The 18,794-nt window shown below is 52.6% G+C and overlaps 2 protein-coding genes across 2 annotated transcripts; one reads left to right on the forward strand and one right to left on the reverse strand.

The window, feature by feature from the left end:
• The first annotated feature begins 205 nt into the window (after positions 1-205).
• EXOSC5 (exosome component 5) lies at positions 206-8,099 on the forward strand. Its single transcript, XM_030874165.3, has 6 exons — positions 206-369; positions 3,748-3,861; positions 4,609-4,730; positions 5,753-5,893; positions 6,881-6,970; positions 7,713-8,099. Exons 1-6 carry the CDS (start codon positions 222-224, stop codon positions 7,803-7,805), a joined length of 708 nt encoding a protein of 235 aa, XP_030730025.1. The 5' UTR covers positions 206-221; the 3' UTR covers positions 7,806-8,099.
• A 2,396-nt stretch (positions 8,100-10,495) lies between these two features.
• TMEM91 (transmembrane protein 91) lies at positions 10,496-14,740 on the reverse strand. Its single transcript, XM_030874168.2, is given in 5 exon segments — positions 10,496-10,834; positions 11,375-11,478; positions 11,481-11,523; positions 13,374-13,612; positions 14,489-14,740. Coding segments are annotated over 4 exon segments (516 nt in total). The 5' UTR covers positions 13,584-13,612; positions 14,489-14,740; the 3' UTR covers positions 10,496-10,675.
• Between the last annotated feature and the right edge of the window lie 4,054 nt (positions 14,741-18,794).

The raw sequence follows: 18,794 nt of genomic DNA on the forward strand, positions 1-18,794 counted from the left end.
TCCCTCTCTTCGCTTCTGTCCAATGGCTTTCCTGGACTTTCGAGGCGGGAGTGGGAGGGACCAAATTGTTAGTAAACGCGGAGCCACGTGCGGAAGCTGATCCTGGAGACGCCCCCTCCCCCGCCCCGGGTCGGCGCGTGCGCACTAGGTACGCAGTCTGTAAGCAAGCCCGCGCTTCTGGGCAGAAGCGACAATCCCGGCTGCACGTGGGCTCCGGGGCGATGGAGGGAGTGATGCAGACTGAGACTAAGATCCGCGCTGAGTCTGGAATAGAGTCCGGCCCTCGGGGTCCCGGTTGTAGCCTCCGGAACTTTGCCTGCGAACAGAATTTGTTGTCCCGGCCTGATGGCTCGGCCTCTTTCCTGCAAGGTAGGAACTCACCCAGGTCGTATTCGTTTTAGGGCGCGGTTACAGTGTACTGTGTTAGCTGGTAAATATTCCTCCTGGACTGGTGCATTTCTTGCCGGGGTGGATACTACTGCATACATATACCTCTCCCTCCAGACTAGCCGGGAGAAGGTATTTCCACTTTGGTAAGTACTCAGAATGAGGGAGGGGCAGACTTCCTCTTAAGAACGAATACTCCAGAATAGGGGAAATCTCCTTACCCGGGTGTCTCCCTTGACTAGGTTCCTCCCCCGCCTCCCACACACGCACCCTGCGTCCATACATCCCGGGGTGAGGCAAACCCCTTTGTTCGCATAAATACCCAGTGGACTGGCAGATCACCACTAGCGGTTTAATAACTCCCTGGACCCGTGGCAGATCTTCTACCGAAGTAGATACTTATCAGATCGAGGGTGATGTCCCCAGCCCCACCCCCACCCATTGGGTAAATATCCCTTTGATTGGGATACACAACTCTTTCTATATCCCTAAGGTTGGGGCAGGTCTTACCTATTAGGTAAATATCCCCTTCCCCTAGCTAAATAATTCTCAGACTAGACTCACCTCCCTGACCCCGGGAAATATTCCTCTGGAGACAGGCCTAAGGATCACCCCCATAAATGCTTCAGGCCCTGCCTTAGGGCATTACCTCAGACCCAGGTACAGAACCTGCTTTCATTCATTCCTTCATTGAACACACGTATTTTTGCTAGCACTGAGAATACATGGATAAAAAATTTTTTAAAATCCCTGCCCTAATGGAGTTTACGTTCTAGTCAAAGAGACAGACAAAAGATAACTAAGTAAAATATATAGTAAAATGCGGTGGAGAAAAATATAGTAGGGAAGAGGATTAGGGTGTGCCAGAAAGGGTTGCAGTCTTAATTAGGATGGTAAGGAAAGGCCTCACTGAGATGGTACCTTCTGAATAAAAACCTAAAGGTAAGGGAGCAAACCCTAAAGAGATCAAGAGGAAAACTTACCAAGCATTGGGAACCTCTGAGGCCAAAACTTGCTTGGTGAGGAATAGTCAGGGAACAAGTGTGGCTGCAGCAGAGACAGGAGGCGGGAGGGAGGTAAGGAGGCCTGCCCGTCATGTAAGGCCTAGTGATTGAGAATGCAGCCATGTGACATGATCTGAATATATGTTAACAGAATCTCTCTGGCTGCACTGTTGAGGTTAGAGGGGGAAAGGGGGAGGTAAGGGTGGCTCAGACCAGAGTGGAAGCAGTGCAGGGGGTGAGATTCTGAAGGGAAAACTGACAGATTTTGCAGATGGTTTGGTTTGGGGATATGAAAAAAAGGAGTCAGGGATAACGCAAAAGTTTTTTTCCCAGATCAGCTGTGCTAGGAGAAGATGAGTTCAGTTTGGAACATTAAATTTACAATGCATAGTAGACATCCCCGTGGCAGTGTGGACTGGGCAGCAGTACATACAAGTCTGGAATTTGGAATCCTTCGGCTATAAATAGTATTTCAAGCTACCGATTGGATGGGATCACCAAGAAAATTAGTATAGATGGAGAAGAGAAGCAGTCCCAGGACTAAGCCCTGGGTCTTCTAGCTTGTGCAGAGCTAGGAAAAGACACTGAGAAGGAGAAGATAGTAAGGTAGGAGGAAAACCAAGAGAGGGCGGTGACCTGGAGCCCAGAGAAGAACGTGTTTGAGCTGTAAGGGCCAACCAGCTGCATCAGTCCTACTGAGAGGCTGCATCACGTGAGGATGGGCTAGACCTGTGGGTTGACAACTTGGACGTATGTCATTGGTGGCGCAGTCAAGAGCTGTTCTGGTGGAGGGATGGGGTCTAGGAGGAAAAGAAGGAGTCAGTGAGTGGAGACCGCTCTTCAGGAGCTTTGCTGTAAGAGGGCCAGATAAATGGGGCAGGAGTTAGATGGATGTGGGGTCCAGAGGGGAGGGACTCTTGTGCTCACTGGAGTAACAGGAAGGAAGGCCCCAGTGTGGCTCTTGTTCTGCTTGGATAATTTCCCCCTTCGGGTGCATTCTCCTGGAGCCGGGTGCATTCTCCTGGAGCCGGGAGAATCCCCTCCATTGTGTGGCAGCTCCTCCCCGCCAACCCCAGGGAAAAAAAGGCCTCTACCCGAGACCTCCCCAGGGCTTAGCTCTCTTGCTCAATGCAGATGCCTGGAGTTTCTTAGCGCTTAAGAAATACTGAGCCCCTTTTGTGTTCTAAAACCCCAAAGCCCAGGACCCTGGAGCAGGGTCCTTTGCAGACCTTCAAAAGTGTGTCCTACATGCTTCTGGCCTCAGAATCTCTGATGAGGTTAAAAATGCAAAGCCCCAGAACCTACCCACTCCCAACTAAGGCTGGCCTTCTCCATTTTTGAATTAATTGCTGTGGTGAGTCTGATTGCAGCCCAGTGTTTTGAAGCTTTGCTGGAGCTCCGTTTCTTCCCACTGCAGGTTGCAGGCCCAGCTACACAGTAGAATGGCCTGTGGAGCTGGTGCCTGAGCCCCAACCCCCAGCAATGGAATTAGGCTCTCTGGGGGAGGGACCTGGGCATCAGTATCTTTTAAAGCTACACAGTGAGTCCGTTGTGCAGCCAGGGTTGAGAACCACTGCGTCATTCGTGGTTATTTTTAACTGCAATAGAGTAGAAGATATCAGAGTATATCAAAGCAATAACGGTAAGAGTTGTTTTGTGAGGCTTTTGTTCCATTTACATGCACACAGATTTGGGTGAGTTTTAGGTCCTGCTCTAAAACGTATTTCTTATTGGGAGTTAGGGTCAGGAAAGTTTGCAAGCTGCTGCTGAGGTCCAGTCTCCTCATTCTGCAGATGGTGAAACTAAGGCCCAGAGAAGTGAGCAAAATCGGCTGAGGTTACAGAGCCTGGAGGAAATAAGCAGGCGTCAGGCCCCACCCCCAGATATTTATCTCTTTCTCAGGTGTCCCGACTGCTGCACAGTTTGGGGATGTGAGCCTGAGGGAAGAGAGCTGGGCTAAGGGAAGCTTTGGATGGAGAAGTTGGGACCAGCAGCAGTAAGAGGGAGAAAGTTTAGCTCTCAGGAAGAACTTCCCATTAAAGTTTCTAGTAATAGCTGAAGTCTTTTGGGCACTCAGCACTTACAGGCACAGTCGTAAGTGGTTTTCTTTTTATCTCATGTAACCCTCACAGCTGTGAGGGAGGTACTGTAGTTATCCCCATTTTACAGATGAGGAAGTGGAGGCAGAGAAATGAAGCAAGTGCTCAAAGAATCACTGCCAACAAATGGTGAGCCACGGTGAGGGTGATGTGGGCAACCCTGGCCACCTGGCTCAGGGCCCACAATGTTAAGTGCCAGGCGTTGGGCCCCAGAGGCAGGGAAGAGTTGGGTGAGGCCTCCCATGCTGTCTCCCCAGGCGATACCTCCGTCCTGGCAGGCGTGTATGGGCCAGCAGAGGTGAAAGTCAGCAAAGAGATCTTCAACAAGGCCACACTGGAGGTGACCCTGAGGCCGAAGATCGGTCTGCCTGGTAATTGGGCCTCTCACCCCGTGTCTGCCTCACTGCTGTTCCTGGTCTCCACTCCCCCCCTCCCTCTCATCACCCCTCAGCTATTTCTTTCCTTTTTTTTTTTTTTTTGGATATTTATTTATTTTGGCTGTGCCGGGTCTTAGTTGCGTCATACGGGCTCTTAGTTGCGGCATGCATGCAGGATCTAGTTCCCCAACCAGGGATCGAACCTGGGCCCCCTGCTTTGGGTGTGCGGAATCTTACCCACTGGACCACCAGGGAAGTCCCCTGCCCTCAGCTATTTCTGTCTCTTTCTCCAACTCTCTGCTTCTGAGTCCCTGTTTCTGTCACTTTTCTCTCTTTCTCCCTGTCTCTCTCCATCTTCACTTTCCCCTCCTCTTTCCTGGCTCCATCTCTCCTCCTTTCCATTAACCTGTTTTTCCACTCTTTTACTCTGTCCCCCTCACTCCCCAGGGCTGGGCCCACTGGGATGGGAGTGGACAGCAGCACTGGACATGGGAGCTCAGAGGTTCTCTTCCCCGGGAGGCTCCTTTGGTGGGTGCTGGAAGTGGCAGGGGTCTGGTGGGTGGCAGTCAGGCCCTGCCTCCTTCCCACTGGGACTCCTCTGTTATCCATTCAGGGTCTTCCAGCAGCCCGGACTGGGACTGCAGGCCCTTTTCCAGAGGGCTTGGGTGGGGCATATGGAGGAAGGTGAGCCAGATGGAAGGGAAGAGCCTGACAACCCCACCCCACCCCTGATTTCCCCAGGCGTAGCGGAGAAGAGCCGGGAGCGGCTGATCAGAAACACGTGTGAAGCGGTGGTGCTGGGAGCTCTGCACCCCCGCACCTCCATAACCGTGGTGCTGCAGGTCGTCAGCGATGCTGGCTCTGTATCCTTTCCTCTAGGCCACCTCCTCCAGGAAGTCCTCCAGAATCCAAAGCCTGTGCCAGTGACCTCAACTCTGACCCTGAGCTTGGATTTGAGGCTCAACACCGGGGGAGCCCTGAGCAGGTAGAACCTTAGGTTCAGCAGCTCAGCCTTGAAAGATCGCTGTGGTTTGGGTAGAGGTAGAGAAAGGTAGAGGCCAAGGACCAGAAACAGGCATTTCTAGATGGCTTTGCAGGTGCATGGCCCTGCGTTGGGCAGACACTTCACAGATGAGGGAAAAGGAGGACTGTTGCGAACCCATTTCACAGAGGGGAGGCGATGGAGGGTCAGTGGCAGAGGTGGGACTGATTGATTGTGAAACTGGGCCCTGGAGAGGAAAGACTTGAGGAAACTGAGGTGGGGCCATCTGTCTGACTCAGGCCTGTGCTCACCTTGCACTATGCCAGGGCCACACCTCTCCCCTGGACTGTGGGCTCCCTGAGGACACCGACCCCTCCCTCTGTCACCCTGCCCATCTATCGCCTGGTAGCACTGCATGCTCTAGATACCCCAGCTCCAGGCCTGGCTCTGCCACTGCCTACTTGTGTGATCTTGGAAGGCTTCTGCCCTCCGTTTCCCTGAAGGTGCATATCTGTTGAATATCATCATGATCCCTGATTGAGGCTCAGAGGGAATACATAACTTGCTCAAGGTCACACAGCTTAGAGGTGGCAAATTCAGGTCTGGAACCCAAGGATACGTGATCCCAGAACTACTCTGCCTTTCTGTGATCAATTAGTGATGTCTGCTACAGGCACTGGCAGGGTGAATGGAGGCATGGATATGTTCTGCTGACCAGCCCTCCAGTAGAAACTCTTAACCTGGGAATTCCCTGGCGGTCCAGTGGTTAGGACTCTGCTCTCTCACTGCTGAGGGCCTGGGTTTAATCCCTGATTGGGGAACTAAGATCCCACAAGCTTCACAGTGCGGCCAAAAAAAAGGAAGAAAAAAAAGAAACTCTTAACCACTGCCTGTGGCACTCAGCTCCTGGCCTGTTGCCTGAATGCCGCCTGCATGGCACTGGTGGACGCAGGTGTGCCCATGCGGGCCCTCTTCTGTGGGGTCACCTGTGCTCTGGACTCTGATGGGACCCTCCTGCTGGACCCCACAGCCAAGCAAGAAAAGGTAGGTATGAAGGGCAGGGTGGTGAAAGGCCTTGGGCAGACACTCTTCCTCTCCTCCTCTAGGCCTCACTTCTCCAAAACAGTTGGCTTGTCACCTCAGTCTCAGCTGGCAAACTCTGCCCTGTTCATCTGGGAAAGTGCTAGAAACCCAACTCTAACCTGCTGAAGCAAAAAAGGAACTGATTTTAAGAGGTTCAAAAACAAAAGCAAAGGAGGAAAGAGTTTTTTCTTCATTGGCTCAAGGTCACAGTGTGCTAGGGTTCTGGTTATTCCCAGTTATCTGCTCAGGACTGTAACAGTCACATCCAGTCGGGAAAGCAGAAACCCCTGGGGGGATTTCAGACAGAATTTAATGCAAGGAACTAGTTATAACCGTATTGGAAGAGCTGAAGGAGCAAAAGGGAAGAAGAAAGGACACCCAGAGATTAGAAGCCGGACGCCAGCTCCTGCTCTGTACTGGTGGAGGCACTGATGCAGTCAGATCTAGATGCACAGAGATGGGCTGGCTTTGCCCTGGCTGCTGAAGTCCAGAACCCACCCCATCTCCATGCCTCCTGTGGCAGGTGATATACCCCAAACTCCTGCTGCAATGAGGACCAAGGTGCTCTCTCCTCCCTCCCAGTCTCCCACCAGATTGCTGGTAGAACCTAACTGGCAGGGGAATCTGGGAAGTACAGTTTGCTGGCTTCCAGCCCCAGGGGTACAGAGCACTGCAGGGAGATGGGAGGCACCGGGGAATGACCGGCACTGTGGCTGCTGCCCCTGTGGTGCAGGATACTGTGCTCTGAACCCCCTGTCAGAACCATGTGGTGGAATTTGGCATGGGTAGTGATTACTCAAGGAAGCAGGGAAGGGGTGGTATGTAGCCCAAAAAGAAAAAAAATACAGTTGATACGTGAGGGAAAAGCAAGCCTCCTCTTTGGGACCAGCTAAGATTGTGTCTGAGGAGAGAGTCCCAGGTCCCCCACCTTGTACCCCTCATCCCTAGGAGGCCCGGGCAGTCCTGACCTTTGCACTTGACAGCGTGGAACGGAAGCTGCTGATGTCCACCACTAAGGGGCTCTACTCTGATGCTGAGGTACCAGTGTGCAATTGGGGGTGAATGCCAGATCCTTCCCACCCACCTGACACGAGGTCCTGTCCCAATCCTAGGAAGCTTGAGGAGGGCCTCGTCCTTGCATCCCTTCTGTAAACAGGAGTTTTCAAACTTTGTAGCCATAGAAACCTTTGTGGGAATTTTAAAGGGAAGACCAATTTATGAGAAGAGAGGGGCACAGATTGAAATCAAGAGATGGGGGCGCCTTGAGGCCTCCCAGCTTCCAGCTCAGAGCTGTGCACCCTGGAACTCGGGGTGTCTGAAAAACAGAGTTTGGCACCTGTTGGGCCAAATGGTCTCCGAGAATATTTCCCACCTGGCCCTCCTGTGAATCCAGGTATACAAGGCAGTAAAGATTTGGGGTCTCAGGTTCCATGCTTTTAAGACTATTTGGAGTCACAGGGCCTGTGGCTCTAAAATTCCAATCTGGCCCCGGAGCTCAACAAGGTTGGGGTCACGTCCAGGGGTCAGGATGCCTGATGCCTTTGGTCTGAGGGCCTGGAGCTGCTGGAACCTGACCCCTGAGGCCTCTTCCCCTTGAAGGAGCCCATGAGGTGGGGAAGAAGGAAATGCACTGAGAGTAAATCCCGCTCCACCTGCCTCCCCTTGGGGGGCGGGGCTCCCGGTGAACTGGGAGGTGGGGCCTGTCAGGCCGTGTGGGTGCAGGCCTGGGCCCGTGGGTGCAGGCCTGGGCCCGCAGCACTAAGCCCCTCTCCCTTCCCAGCTCCAGCAGTGCCTGGCTGCAGCCCAGGCTGCCTCCCAGCACGTCTTCCGCTTCTACCGGGAATCTCTGCAGAGGCGTTACTCGAAGAGCTGAGGCACGCTGGGGCAAGCTGCCCCTCCCACCACCTCCAGCATCAAATAAACTGGTAGCCCAGCCCTGCTGAGAAAGTGGCTATAGCCAGCCCCTGGGCCCGGGGGGCACAGACTCCACCCCACCCCAGGAAAACACTAGTAGGATGGTGCGTTTATTGACTGACTCGACTCATTCTAACAGCCCGGTGAAGTGGGACTGCTGTTAGAGTGTGCAGGCCTCAGCAGTGAATGAGGCCCACGTCCCAGGTTCGAGGAGCAGTGATGTGATGGACAAATAAAATTGGTGTTTTTTGGATGGTGGATGCTATTTAAGAACAAACAGGGAAGACGGGTTTAGGTGAGTCGGGGGAGGGCAGATTTAATACATCAGTCGGGGACACCTTCGTGGAGAGGGGAACATCTGAGGGAAGCCCAGGAAGAGGCCAGGGACGAACTCGGGGACTCGTGGACATGCGGGGGGAGGACCCCCTGGCAGAGACGGGCAGAGGTTCAAGGACCAGCAAGGTGGCCAGTGTGGCTGGAGCAGAGGACTAAGGAGAGCAAGGAGACGGTCAGGGAGGCAGTGGCCTTCGTGGGCCTCGGAGGGGAATCTGGCTCTGAATGTTGCTTTTACCCACACGACAACCCTGTGAGGTGTGGCTGTTGTTACAGTCTGTTTTAAGGTAAGGAAACAAGGGACTTCCCTGGTTGCGCAGTGGTTACAGATCCGCCTGCCAATGCAGGGGACACGGGTTCGAGCCCTGGTCCGGGAAGATCCCACATGCCAAGGAGCACTTAAGCCCGTGCACCACAACTACTGAACCTGTGCTCTAGAGCCCTCGAGCCACAACTACTGAGCCCACGTGCCCCAGCTGCTGAGCCCACGTGCCTAGAGCCCGTGCTCCACAAGAGTAGCCCCCACTCGCCGCAACTAGAGAGAGCCTGCGTGTAGTAATGAAGACCCAACGCAGCCAAAAAAATAAATAAAATTCAAGAAAGAGGGCTTCCCTGGTGGCGCAGTGGTTGGGGGTCTGCCTGCCGATGCAGGGGGCGCGGGTTCATGCCCCGGTCCGGGAGGATCCTGCGTGCTGAGCAACTAGGCCCGTGAGCCATGGCTGCTGAGCCTGCGTATCGGGAGCCTGTGCTCCGCGGTGGGGGAGGCCACAGCAGTGAGAGGCCCGCATACCACAAAAAAAAAAAAAAAAAAAAAAAGAAGAAGGGAAGGGAACAAGCTCAGAAGCCAGTTATCCACCAGAGGTCACCAGCTAGTTAAGTGGTGGAGCACGGGCCCCACTCAAGAGTCCAGACCCAGGGACTTCCCTGGCCGTCCAGCAGTTAAGATTCCACGCGTCCACTGCAGGGCGCACGGCTTCGATCCCTAGTTGGGGATCCCGCGTGCCACTTGGTGCGGCCAAAAAAAAAGGTCCAGACCCAGAGCCCTCACTGTGCAGACAAACACTGGAGGTGCCAGCGCATTCTGGACCTCGGGTCCCTGTCTGTGAAAGGAAGTGGCCAAGGCCTCTTGGTTCTCTCTCAGGGGTGATAGCACCCCCTGAGGGGCTTTTGGAAATGGGTGTATTTTCAGTTCTGATTTGACTGATCCCCACCCTCCCATTCAGGGGTCAGGAGCCAAGATCACGCTAGCATCCAGCAAGGCATAACGTCCCCACAGGTGGGCCACGTGGCTGCCAGGTCCTGTGTGCCACTGACGTGTAGGGTTTTATGACACATCTGGGGGCCCTGTGCTGCACACTCCACATGCTTAAACTGGCCCACACGGTGCCCACAATTGCCCCTTTGAGCAGGTGTCATTTTCATCCCCAGTAAACAAGAAGGAAATGCATAAATATCTTTACCTTGAAGTTACACTCCGTGAAGACACGCAGGAGAGCACAAACGGAATAGTGTTTTCTTCTAAGAAGTACGATTAAATGGCATTAAGTGGAATGAAAAAAACTAAACCCCTCTCACTTTATTACTTGGTAATATCAGGCTCCGTTTAATGTACCTCTGATAAGCTCAGAACAGGGCTGTTTTGCCTGCCAGAGTGCCAGCACTTTGAGGCCTGAAGGCCCCATCCCTCCCAATCTCAGGCTATGTGATGGGGCTGTCTCCTAGCCCGGGTGGGCCACTGAGAGGGTGCCTGGGAAAGAGGACCTTTGGGGTACCAGAGCTGCCTGCTCCATTCTCCTCCCCCGCGAGGCGGAGCCTGTGCAGTGAAGCCAAGAGATGGGGAGACCAGACTATTTTATCTGAGGCCCTCAATCCAGTTCTCCCTCAGCTTCCCTTTTGTTGTGTAAGGCAGTCTGAGTTGGATTTTGCCATTTGATGGCGAAGGAGCTCTGGGGGAGGCTGCTGTTTACACTGTGTGACTCATTTAGTCTTCAGAACTGCTCCAGGTGTGGGAGAAATTAGTCCCATTTTGCAGATGAGGAAAAGTGAGGCTCAGAAGGTACGTGGGCAGAGGTTACACAGTGAACTTGGAGGAGGAAGGCCTTGGAACCTGGCTTTCTCTAATTCTCTACCTATCACCCACGTTGTGAAGAGAATATTCTGCAATTTGGAAGCCCGCCGAGCTTCCTCGGATTCCCTCTTCACTGGCTCTGAGGTGTCCGGAAGCACCCCGGGGGGCACCCTGTCACTCCGGCCCGTCCCTTCCGCCTTCCCACACAGACTGACACAGGTTTGGCGGCAGGAGTGTCTGGTGTTTAATCGCTGTTTGCGGCCTCCAGGAAGGGGGGTGCGGGGGAGGGGGAGAACCGACTCACTCCCCGTTTTTGGACGTTGCTGCCGCCGCAGCCGCCGCCGCCTCATCCACCTGGATTCTCCACTCCGACCGCGGACGCGCTGGGCGGCCGGCCCCTGGGTTCACAGTGGGGACCGCAGGGGCAACTAGGGCGGGTCCCGGGAGGCGAGGTAGGCGGCCAGGGTAACCAGGGCGGCCGCGTACGTGCACACGCCCAGCCCGACGGCCAGGACCCCCAGCAGGAAGGCGCGGCGGGAGGCGGCCCCTGCCCCCTGGACGTCCCCCTTGGCCCAAGCCTTGTTGGTCTGTGGAGGCGTTGGGCAGCGGTGACTCAGGTATCCCCTCATCCCACCCTGCTTCCCGCAGCCCGACCCCTCCCCCACCCAACACACCCACGTATTCATTCATATGTTCCAAAAACATAGGGAGCAGCTACTGTGGGTCAGGCACAGTTGGGCACTGGGGATACTGGGTGATTAATGAAAATATGCATATATTACTATATGCCACAGTTCTAACTCGCTGAGCCTCACAATGACCCTGAGGCAGAAATTATTTGTTCCCATTTTACAGATGAGGAAAATGAGGCACCAGGAGTTTAAGTGGCTTGCCCACAACCTTACCAGAGGGTGGCAGGCCTAGGATTGGAGCTCAGGTTCTTAACCACCACTCTGGGCTGCCCTCTGTGAAAAATGCCTCATTTTACCCCTGAATGTTTCTATGTAAATCCTTTCTCCATCACTTTTTTTTTCCCCCCCAAGCAGGCCTCCTCTTTTTTTCTTTTCTTTCGAATGCACTTTTCTCTTCTCTATCCAACCCCCTCCCAGCTCCACCCACAGACTGACCTTCTGGGCCAGGCAGAAGGCAGCAATGCCCACGGGCCAGAAACAGCACAGCATGGAGAAGAGAGCCAAGCCAAGGTGGTCGTGGGGTAGGAGTGGGGAGAGAGGCCGCCCCCATCCCAGTCCGAGTCACTGTCACTGGATGACACATCCTATGGGCAGGAGACAGCCTAAGTGGTCATCTCCACCCATCCTCCTTGCCCCACTGCTCCACTCCCCGTGCCCCCAAAGGCACCAAGAGAGAAAAATGTTCCAAGAGGTAGGCCCTTCACTTGCCCACATCCTGGATCCCTCTGACGGGAAGCTCTGGACCCTGTCTCCAGAGAAAAGCCTCACCCACACTCAAAAGCTCTGAGTTCAGTTTCAAGCTCACAGGTCCACTCATGGATACTACAGCCGCTTATAAGCTCTGAGTTAAAAACCGCTGAAGTGGAGACAGAAACCAATGGTGACTGGAACCTGCAAAAAGATGGCGATTAGGGGAGCCAGCTCTGGTGGCCTAAATTACTAGGACAAACCTGCCTGCTGAAACTACAGGTTCTAGGTTAAAAATATATATTTTTAAATCTTGCATCAAATAGCTCACAAGACTTTAAGGAGTTACTGTAAAGCCAAAACTGAAGTGAAAATCAAGGTTAATTTAACAGAGAGGTCAAATGAACAGAGAAGGCCCCTTCCGCCCTGCAGGCATTTACCAATCCCATTTACCAATCCCTGAATGAAAAATTAACCTTTCGTTCAGACCTTGAACTAGATTAAAAATGATCTTTCACTGGTAGTACCCCCAGACAGCTGACAAAAGCAAACCAAATCCTCTCCTGAGGAAGGTACTTTCATTCTAGGCCTCAAAACAATTTTTCAAATACAGTGACCAGCGTGCAAAGATAACCAGGCAGACAGGAACCATGGAGGAGAGCTAGGTAATAAGGCCCTCGAGGTCTTCAACTAATGGGATTCTTTGACACAAACCATGTCAAAGTGAAGCTTACTGCCACAGTGGGGCAGACCGTGTTTCCCAAGATGGCCACACCCATCTCTCCCCTCCCACATGCTCTTCTTACTGTGTGACTGATAATCTCATCAGGGGTGAGGTCTATGTCCACTTTCCTTGAGTCTGGGAAGGCTATGATTCATCTGTAATTGATAGAATGTGGTGGAAGTAATGCAACGCGACTTGCAAGCATAAGTCAGAAAAGGTGAGGCAGCTTCTGCTTTGCTGAAACACTCCTGCCGGAGGCTGGAGGCACATAAGGAGTCTTGGCTGCCCTGAAGGCGCTGTGCTGTAAGCCCAAACCAGCCCACGTGGGGAGACTCCTGCAGAAGCCCTGAGACTACATTAAGAGAGAGTTTAGTCAACCAGACCCCAGCTGCTTCAGACCCTGACTGTTCCAGCTCTAGCCACTGGCTGACCGCAACCTCATGAAAGACCCTGAGGCAGAACCACCCAAGTCCTTCCCAAGTTCCCAACCCATGGAAACCATGAGCCATGATAATGATTGTTGTTGTTTTAAGCTACTAAGCTTTGGGGTGACTTCTTATGTGGCAATAGCAACTGGAAAACCATGTTTAGCAGATAAAAGACAAGCTTGACAAAATGCACAAGGAATAAGAAATTATAAAAAATGGCATTAATTGGAAAAGAGAGAGAGAGAGAGACCAGGGCAAACAGAGGCACAGAGATGCATTGGCTTTGGAAAGACATGGACTGATAGAGAACAGGGGGGTCAGAAATCAGAGGGAAGACAAACAGACACAAAGGGAACAAAGATGAGAGATGAATCTGGAGAGAAAAAGGTAAAGAAGCCAGGGGGGATGGAGAACAGGAAAAACCACACCTGGAAACCCAGGAAGGCCAAACGCAGTTGCGAAGTGAGACTCCAGGCCAGCAGCTGGCAGCTGGAGTTGGCCAGCAGCCTGCCGGATGTTGGCCACAGCTGGATTCACCTCCAGCCCCCTCCCCCAGCTCCCACTAAGGAGCCTACCTTAGTGGTCCTGCTCCTACCTCAAGGTCGGGGAGCCCTGGCTCCCCCAGTACAGCACTCACAGAAGGAAGAGATGGTGGCAGGAACTGCCAACCCCTCAGTGATTCTGCAAAGGCTGTCTCTCGAAAGGGAGGCCCTGGCTCAGGCTCACCAGGCTTCTGGACAGGGGGCTCACCGCCTACACCCACCAGCAGAGGCTGTTGGAGATCTGGAAGACTGGGGTTGTCCATGGCTCGGGAGAGGCTCCCAGAGGGGCTTCCTAGGAGTAGGGGAAAGAAAAAGACAAGTTGTAGAAGTCTCACTTTTATCTTTTCCCTGAGTCCTGGCTTTGGAGAGACTCCAGGCAAAGACAAGGTAGCTGAACCATCCTCAGACCCATTTTACAGATAGTAAAACCGAGGCCCAGAGAGTAACAGAGGTTGGTCCAAGTTGTGAAGAGAACTCAGGACTCTGGACATTCAGTTCCAGGCTTCTCTCTCCTCAGGCAAAAACCACACACCTGTTGCACATTTATTCCAAACCATGCCTTACACACTTACTTGGCCCATGAACTACACACCCATCCTGGGTTGACACTCTCATCCCTCTCCCCCACACCCAACCCCAATGATGCTTAGTTCACACACCGCCTGTGCCCCCAAGCCTGCACACTCTCAATACCTACCACACATACCCATCCAGGCAAGCCCAGTCCCCACCTCCACCTGTGCACATTCACATCCCAAGGGACTGTTTGCCTACTTGCCCCAAACAACACGAGCTCCCAACGGTCTTACTCACTCACCCTAAATAACTCCTTGCACATTCATCCTAATCCCCCCAGCATCAGATTCTCCCCAGAGGCACATATATGTACAGGCTTCCCACACATGCAGCCTGGACACTCTCCCCCGTCCGCATCACTTCCCTTGCACATCTGCCCAAACACCCGGGGCCACACACCCCTCTCTTTCTCCACCCACATGCATGGCCCACACTCACCCGCTCCGCTGACACCTCCTGTTTTACCACAATCCACCTTTGCACACTTCCCCCATAACACCACCAACCCACCACACAACTCAACCACGGAGACTATTCTCGCCCTCACAGTCCCCCTGCGGGGGTCCCCAAGTCTCCCGCCCTCAGTCCAAACCTGGCTTGAGCCGATTTCCTGGCCAAGGTTTTGCCTCCCTGTCCCCAGCGCCAGGACCCGGGAGAAGAGCGGTGCCCCCCCAGCTGCGCCTCTCACAGCCCACGGCTATAGGCCGGGACCTCCTGGGCTCTCCGCACCGACACCCTCCCCGATTCTGCCGCTCAGGGTGGGGGAACTCAGTGAGTCCCGCGCTCCTAGGGGTCTGGGCCTCGGGGTACGGGGTCTGAGAGCTCCGCTGCGCGCCCCTCTCAGCGCCCCGGGCCCGCGGCGCGCAGGGGCGGGGCGGTGGGCTCCCGGGCTCCGCCCTCAGAGGAGGCCGCGGTGGGCGGGCGGGCGCGGGGGGGGGGGGGGAATGGGGCCTTGAAGGCCGACGTCAGCACCAGGCGCTGGTCTTTGCCATCCCGGGTGCGGAGGAGCAGGCGGAGGTCTCCGAGGTCAGCGGGCCCTGACATCCCGAACCCAGACCCAAACGCTGCAGGACGGAGGACGGGGCGCCCCGATTCTCCAGAGCCTTCCTGGCTTGGCCCTGCTTCCACCCCACTGCCCTCCCCCGTCCCCAACAGTAAAAACAGCAACCCCGGCTAACTGTGGGCACGGTTCTTAGTGCTTTACATGTACACGTACACGTTTATTCCCGAGAACGACCTAAGAGGCACTATCATTGATTGTCTTGTCGTGCCCAGGACGAAACGGGCACAGAGAGTTAGAACTTGCCTAAAAGCGTGCCGCCGGGTCACTGAGTGCAGCCTACGTCCGGCGCGGGGGTTAGATACCCTAAGTTCATCAACGCACGGACTCCTCTCAGTAGCTCTATTTCTATCCCTATTGGGCAGTTAAGGAAACTGAGGCTCAGAGATGTGTGCTCACTTGGCCAAGGTAAACGACTGGTACTAGGACCGACCCGCAGATTGTAACCCAGGGCTGTATTTCTTGCCGGCCCCAGTGGAGGGGAGAAAGCAGAGGCAGAAGGTGCGACGGGGGCTTCCAGGGAAAGGGGCGGTGCTGGGAGTGGGCCTGGGATGGCGTGCTGCTTAGCAGGTGGTACAGGTGGTGGTTATGAGTCAGTGTTTGGACCCACACAGACCTGAGTTCCTTTACAGGCTCTTCAAAGCGCTCGCTGTGTGACCTCTGGAAAATGGCATCACCTCTCTGAACTCCAATTTCTTCATCTGTGAAATAGCGTAAATACCCCCTGCCTCTTAGCTGTGATAACATATATAAAGCACTTAGATTAGGTGCCATAACAAATGTCCAACATTTGCCCCAAACTAGGCACTCTGAACGTGTTTGATGGTGTTTAGGAATATAATTGTTTACATCCGTCTTCATCAGTCTAATTAAGGAACTCTTCTCGCCCAGCAGTCCTCCACCTCCTTCAGGGAGGCCACCCAGCTTGCACTGGCTTCTCTTTCTCAGAAGCCCTCCATCTCACCAGTCCCAGACAGCCAAACTGGAGGATTCCCTTCCTGATGTGGGGCAGGCCAGCGTTCCCTCGCTCCAGGGCTCTGGGACTCCGTGCCAAGAGTCCAGACGCTGAAGCTGGTACAGGCCCCACTCCTGGGGAGAACAGACGGTGTCTGGAAGTGACCTTGGCTCAGCCAGAGTTTCTGGCAGACAACAGGCAGGGAGACCCACAGGAGCATAGATGAGAAGGAGAGGGGGCAGAACTGTTTAATGGGGAGAGACATCCTTGTTACTCTGTATCTCCTTAACCTCGATCTTATCACTATGAAACATATTACACATTTCTGCTGGTTTGAATCCTCCCACCAGTGCCAGCTCCAGCGTGGCTGGGATTTGATCTCTTTTGTTTACTGCTGTGCCTCAGGGCCTAGAACAGTGCCTGGCCCCAAGCAGGACTTTGATACATATTTGTAGGGTGAGGGCATGAATTCTCACCAGCCTCAGTTTTTTTACCAAATCCCTGAGCAATGTGGGTCCCTTCGACCCCCTAGGCCACCGTAGAGATTTATTCACTTCCAACAGATCTCTCTGGCCACCATCAGCCTCGTACAGTCTCCCCACCCCTTCCAGGATGTCACTAGAGGCCCAGGCCTCTTGGGGTTTGTGATGGTCCTGGAATATTAAACACAAAATTCCAGCCAGGATCATCAACAGAAGCCTAAACCACTGAGTGAAAGTTTGATGAGGAACAGGATATTTATTTAGTCTCAAAGTACCCTCCCACAGATTACTTATTAACTACAAAGGAAAAAAATAGTATTAACGGACAACACCAGCAGACACCACCTAAAACCAGGTGATAGAAGTTAACATCACCAGTATCGGGACAAATGAACATCGTGTGCCTCCTGATATACACTGAAAAGGACACAACATCATTTCTGTGGTGTTTTTCTGCCAAAAATGCATCATCCGAATTGAATCATGAGAAAACATGGGTCAAAGCCCAACTGAGGGACACTCTATAAAGTACTTGGTCTGTACACTTTAAAAATGTCAGTGTCATGAAAACCAAAACAATAACAAAAATTTAAAAGCTGGCAGCCAGTTCTAGATTAAAGGTGACTAAAGAAACATGACAGGGCTTCCCTGGTGGCGCAGTGGTTGAGAGTCGGCCTGCCGATGCAGGGGACGCGGGTTCGTGCCCCGGTCCGGGAAGATCTCACATGCCGCGGAGCGGCTAGGCCCGTGAGCCATGGCCGCTGAGCCTGCGCGTCCGGAGCCTGTGCTCCGCAACGGGAGAGGCCACAACAGTGAGAGGCCCGCGTACCGGGAAAAAAAAAAAAAAAAAAGAAACATGACAACTAAACAAAGTGTGATCCCGGATGGAAAGCAGATGGTGACAAGGTATGTTATTGGGACAATGGGAGAAATTTGAATATAAACTATAAATTAGATGATAGTTTTCTATCAATCTTAAACTGATACTTGGGGAAATGTTAAACTGGTATTATGGTTATATAGGAGAATCCCCTTGTTCTTAGGAGAATTTTACTAATATAATGTTACGAATTATATTTACGAATATAATATATTTGCATATGTGTGTATATGTGTGTGTGTGTGTGTGTGTATGCAGAAAAGCAAGCAAAAGAATTGAACAAAACTTCACAGAAAGAGGAAATCCAAGGGAGAGAGGAACATTTAAAAAGTTACTCAACTAATCATTAGGTAAATGCAAATTAAAATCACAGTGCGATACCAATATACACCCACCAGAATGGCTAAATGAAAGAAGACACCACCAGGAAGTGTTGGTGAGGATATAGAGTGGGGAAACTCTCATACACTGCTGGTGGGCATCCAAATTGGTCCAACCACTAGGCAAACTGTTGGGCAGTTTCTACTATAGCTGAATGTATCCTATGACCCAGCAATTGCAGTCCAATCAGATATGAACATATGTCCACCAAAAAACAAATTCCCATCAACAGATGGATAAAGTGTAGCATCTTCACACAGAGGAAACTATATAGCAATGAGAATGAAAGAGCTACAGCCACATGCAATAGCATGGGATGAATTTCACAAACAAAACACTAAGCAGGGATTCCCTGGTGGCGCAGTGGTTGAGAGTCCGCCTGCCGATGCAGAGGATACGGGTTCGTGCCCCGGTCCGGGAAGATCCCACATGCCGCGGAGCGGCTGGGCCATGGCCACTAAGCCTGCGCGTCCGGAGCCTGTGCTCCGCAACGGAAGAGGCCACAGCAGTGAGAGGCCCGCGTACCGCAAAAAAAAAAAAAAAAAAAAAAACACCGAGCAAAAGACAGCAGACACAAAACAATGCATATTGCGAGATTTCATTTATATAAAGTACAAAAACAGGCAAAATTAATCCATATTATTAGAAGTCCAGTTAGTGGTTTCCTTTGGGGGCATCCTGGAACAGGCATGAAGGGCATCCTGGAGGGGCTGGTCATGTTCTTTTCATGAAGTGAGTTCTGGTTACCAGGTGTGTTCAGTTTATGAAATTTAATTCAGCTGTTCACTTATGATTTGTGCACTTTTCTGTACACTTCAAAACATTTATTTTTGAAAAAGAGCGAGTTAGATCTAAAGATATGGATAACTTTCCAAGATGTATCACTGAGTGAAAAATGCAAGATGTGGGAATTCCCTGGTAGTCCAGTGGTTAGGACTCAGCACTTTCACTGCCGACGGCCTGGGTTCAATCCCTGTCAGGGAACTAAGATCCCACAAGCTGTGCAGCGCCGCCAAAAAAAAAAAAAGCAAGATGTAAAAGAATATGAACAGTCATTCTGTTAATCAGTACAGCACTTCCTCAAAAAATTAAAAACAGAATTATCATATGACTCAGCAATTCCACTTCTGGGTGTATACC

Source organism: Globicephala melas, chromosome 19 (assembly GCF_963455315.2).
Source record: "Globicephala melas chromosome 19, mGloMel1.2, whole genome shotgun sequence".
Taxonomy (NCBI): domain Eukaryota; kingdom Metazoa; phylum Chordata; class Mammalia; order Artiodactyla; family Delphinidae; genus Globicephala; species Globicephala melas.

Bases quoted from the DNA above. Each gene is read 5' to 3' on its own strand.
- EXOSC5 (XM_030874165.3), top strand. From the start codon at position 222: ATGGAGGGAGTGATGCAGACTGAGACTAAGATCCGCGCTGAGTCTGGA. The intron at 370-3,747 runs GTAGGAACTCAC...CTGTCTCCCCAG, and splicing joins CTCGGCCTCTTTCCTGCAAG to GCGATACCTCCGTCCTGGCA. The intron at 3,862-4,608 runs GTAATTGGGCCT...TGATTTCCCCAG, and splicing joins GCCGAAGATCGGTCTGCCTG to GCGTAGCGGAGAAGAGCCGG.